This window comes from Nematolebias whitei, chromosome 5, assembly GCF_014905685.2.
Source record: "Nematolebias whitei isolate Nwh7 chromosome 5, NemWhi1, whole genome shotgun sequence".
Lineage (NCBI taxonomy): Eukaryota > Metazoa > Chordata > Actinopteri > Cyprinodontiformes > Rivulidae > Nematolebias > Nematolebias whitei.
The window spans coordinates 4,582,157-4,585,488 of record NC_056502.1 but is presented as its reverse complement, the minus strand read 5'-3'; the positions used below and the strand labels follow the sequence as shown (position 1 = coordinate 4,585,488).

Below are 3,332 nucleotides of genomic sequence, written 5' to 3'. Positions count from 1 at the left end.
AAAAAACCAAACATTTATTAAGCAACACTTTTTAGAGCTTAATATGTCTGCCATAAATAAAGCGTTTGAATATTAAAGATTTTAGATTTAATACTTGTTTGGACTAAATTGGGACATTTTATACAAACTAAGTTTGATATCTGTCCAAAGACCTGAGGCCTTAAAAAGTTAAGGTTTTAAGATCATCGTGCACTAAACTCGTGCATCTGATTCCTGTTAATGAGATAAACGTCAGGAATGAGTGAGTGAAACTGTACGCTGATGTAAAGGCCTGTGGGACGGAGAGGGTCCAGCTCGAAACTGTCTCTGCTCCGGGCTCCTGTGGTCACAGATGGCGGCGTCCTCTTGTTGCCTCGAGCATCTCATGTTCATGTCCTCCATTGAACTCTGGGTAAAATCTGTGTCACTTCCTGGATCCTGGTCCCTCCTGAGAGGCCTGAAAATCAAAACTAAATGTTAAAACAACAGCGTTTTTCTGAACTTTGTAAAATAAATCTTTATTAAAGTCACACTGGTTTTGATTTGCCTTATTTCCTTTTTTTATTTATAAGTTAGCAAAATGCTCCGGAGCACGAAAATGCAGAGCCGCCATGTTGTACAGGTAGTTTGTTTTCTGATATGTTAATAAGTACTTTGCAACTTTAATTAGTTATACTGTACATTTACGTTAAGTTAAAATCTAAACCAATCACTCAAAATAAATTTTTAATAACTTTACAGGGTACAGAAAACCAAAGGTTTGATTACAAAAAAAGAAACTTTACTTAATTTATATCTATCAACCTTTTCTAACTCCTCGGGGGAATCCAGAGCTTAGGAATGCACCTGTTATTGTAATTCAGAGCTACAAGTTCTTATGAGTTTTATTATTGACTAACTTCTCACTGATCTTCAAGCAGATCAATTAAACACACAATTGATTATATAAAATGTTACCAAAGGGGAAAAAACTAACTAAAAATGAGCCATTTAGTCAGTCTGGCATGGATCAGATTTAATACACAAATAAAATCCTTAAATATCTGACAGTTAATCCAACAAGTTTTAAGCTCAGCTTTGACTGACTACTGGAGCTCACCAGGGCTCTGTGCTCAGCCTCCTTAAGTTGTCTTCATATAAATTATTAAATGCAGATGGTACTTGCGCATCGTTTATTTTCTTCATAACAGATTTGCTTTCCCTCTTGAAATGCTCATTTAATTCGACAGCTGTTCTCCACAGTGACATCATTCCTCCTGTACACATGACATCCTGTCAGAGCCGCTCCACTCACCGCATCCGAATGGCGTCCTCCCCCAGCGGTTCCCTCCTCCTCTTCCTCTCTGCTTCCTTAGCTTTCTTCTTCTTCCTGAGGCTGATTTTATCTTTCTCCCTGCTGGATCGGACTCGCTCTTGGTGTGCCGTGTGCTGCATCCAGGCCTTCGTTTTGCTGTCCTCTTCATCACTGGTGACTTTGGGTCGGTGTCTCGCCCTGATGCTTCCGCTGCTCTCTGCTTCTCGCCGCTGCCTCACCCTCCTCATCACGAAGACCACCAACAGGGGCAGCACAAGCAGAAGGCCAACCGCTATGGCGACCACAGCCCATATCCATGCAGGCGTCGGCTCTTTTAATGACACAATAAAACAAATTATTAATTTTACCGCTGTTGAGTAATTTCTTTTTTCAATATGTACTTTAAAGCAACATCAGCTTATTTATCACGATCATAAATGTGTGGTACTTTAGGATATGTTCTTAAAAACACTCGTAAATAACTTCTCGTAAACTTTTTATTGAAAAGTATTCACCTGTGTCAAATGATCTCAAAGTGTCAAAAGGTATAAATCATAACAGTCCTCAGAATCAACACCAAGTAACTTGGGCTACCACCAAGCAAAGGACATCATGAAGACCAAGGAACTCTCCACACAGGTCAAATGCAAAGTTGTGGATAATTACAGATCAGGTTTGGGTTATAAAAATGATCACTGAACGCTGAACATTAAACAGAGCTTCATAAAATTCATCATTAGTAAATGAAAACATGATGCCGCCTCAACAAACCTGCTGAGAAAACTCAGAGTGAGTGAGAAGGGCATTAATCAGAGAAACATCCAGCAGGACAACAACAACCTGATGGAGCTGGGCAGCTCTTCTGCAAAGATGGAGTAACTGCCCATTATATGCTGCACGGAGCTGGACTTCATGGAGGCGTGGCAGGAAAAATACATTTATTTAAGGAAAGGAAAACAAAGCTGGAGGGTCTTTGTCAAACATGTGGAAGGTGGTGTTGTGGACAGATGAGACCAACATCAAGAACAACACCAAATACACCACCTCATCATGCTGAGAACACTATCCCTACAGTGATGCATGATGGCGGCTGCATTATGCTGTGGGGATGTTTTTCATGGGGACTGGGACACTGGTCAGAGTTAAAGGAAACATGGATGGAGCAAAATACAGAGAAACTCTTCCAGAGTTGAGACCGGGACGGAGGTTTACCTTCCAGCAGGACACCTCTAAAAATGGTGCTAACCAATAACTCCACTGGTTTAAGGAGAACCAGTTAAAGGTCCTGGAAATGTCCAGTCAAAATCCAGGTCCTGGTTTGATTTAAAAACTGCCGAACACAAACAGAATCTGTCCAACGTGAAAGAGCTGCCGCAGTTTGGTCGTGAAGACGAGACTAAAAGTCCAGGTTCTGGAGACAAGCCTGAAGAAACTCGATGATGCAACTGATGCAAAGGTAGCGACACAAAACACTGAACATTGCAATATTTTTCACTTTTATAAAACTTAGAATCACTTAAAACAGTTATTTTCCATTTGTCTTCATTAATCTGAAGTACCAGTTGTAAATGTGTTGCTTTGAATCTAATTAAAAATTCAGTTACATTGGAGAATTACAAATTATAAGGTAATAAAACAGAAAGAATACCAAGAGGGATCAATACTTTTGCATCTTTCTATAAATCTTGTTTAGGCTCATGTCAATAAAACCACTTCAGCCCATCATCCTATAGTTGGACTGAAGACGGCCTCAGTCACTAAAATAATCAACACTTTTATTGTTTTGGTCTGAATGTGCACATCTTTTGCTTCAGATGTACAAGTTGTGCTTCAGGTCTGAAAAAGTCACAGCCAGTCTACACATTGGAGACACAAAGTTGTTGCACAAAGTTTGGTTTGGATGAAACTTGAAGCTGGATGTGTGCTTGTCGAAGACAGGAAATGACACCGCCTACCTTTGACTTCCATTTCCTCCTCCCTGCTTCCTACTTCCTCTCGGACACCTCTAATACTGATGATGGCCTTTAGCTCCGGGAGGGCGGGGAACGTGGAAGGCTTC

At 40.5% G+C, this 3,332-nt stretch overlaps 1 protein-coding gene across 1 annotated transcript; it reads right to left on the bottom strand.

Moving 5' to 3' along the window:
• Nucleotides 1–231: 231 nt before the first annotated feature.
• Nucleotides 232–1,583, bottom strand: notchl (notch receptor, like). The gene is made up of 2 exons (XM_037676524.1): nucleotides 1,274–1,583; nucleotides 232–436 (listed from the first exon to the last, which is right to left on the bottom strand). The coding sequence occupies exons 1-2, from the start codon at nucleotides 1,519–1,521 to the stop codon at nucleotides 232–234; spliced, it is 453 nt and encodes a 150-aa protein (XP_037532452.1). The 5' UTR covers nucleotides 1,522–1,583.
• Between the last annotated feature and the right edge of the window lie 1,749 nt (nucleotides 1,584–3,332).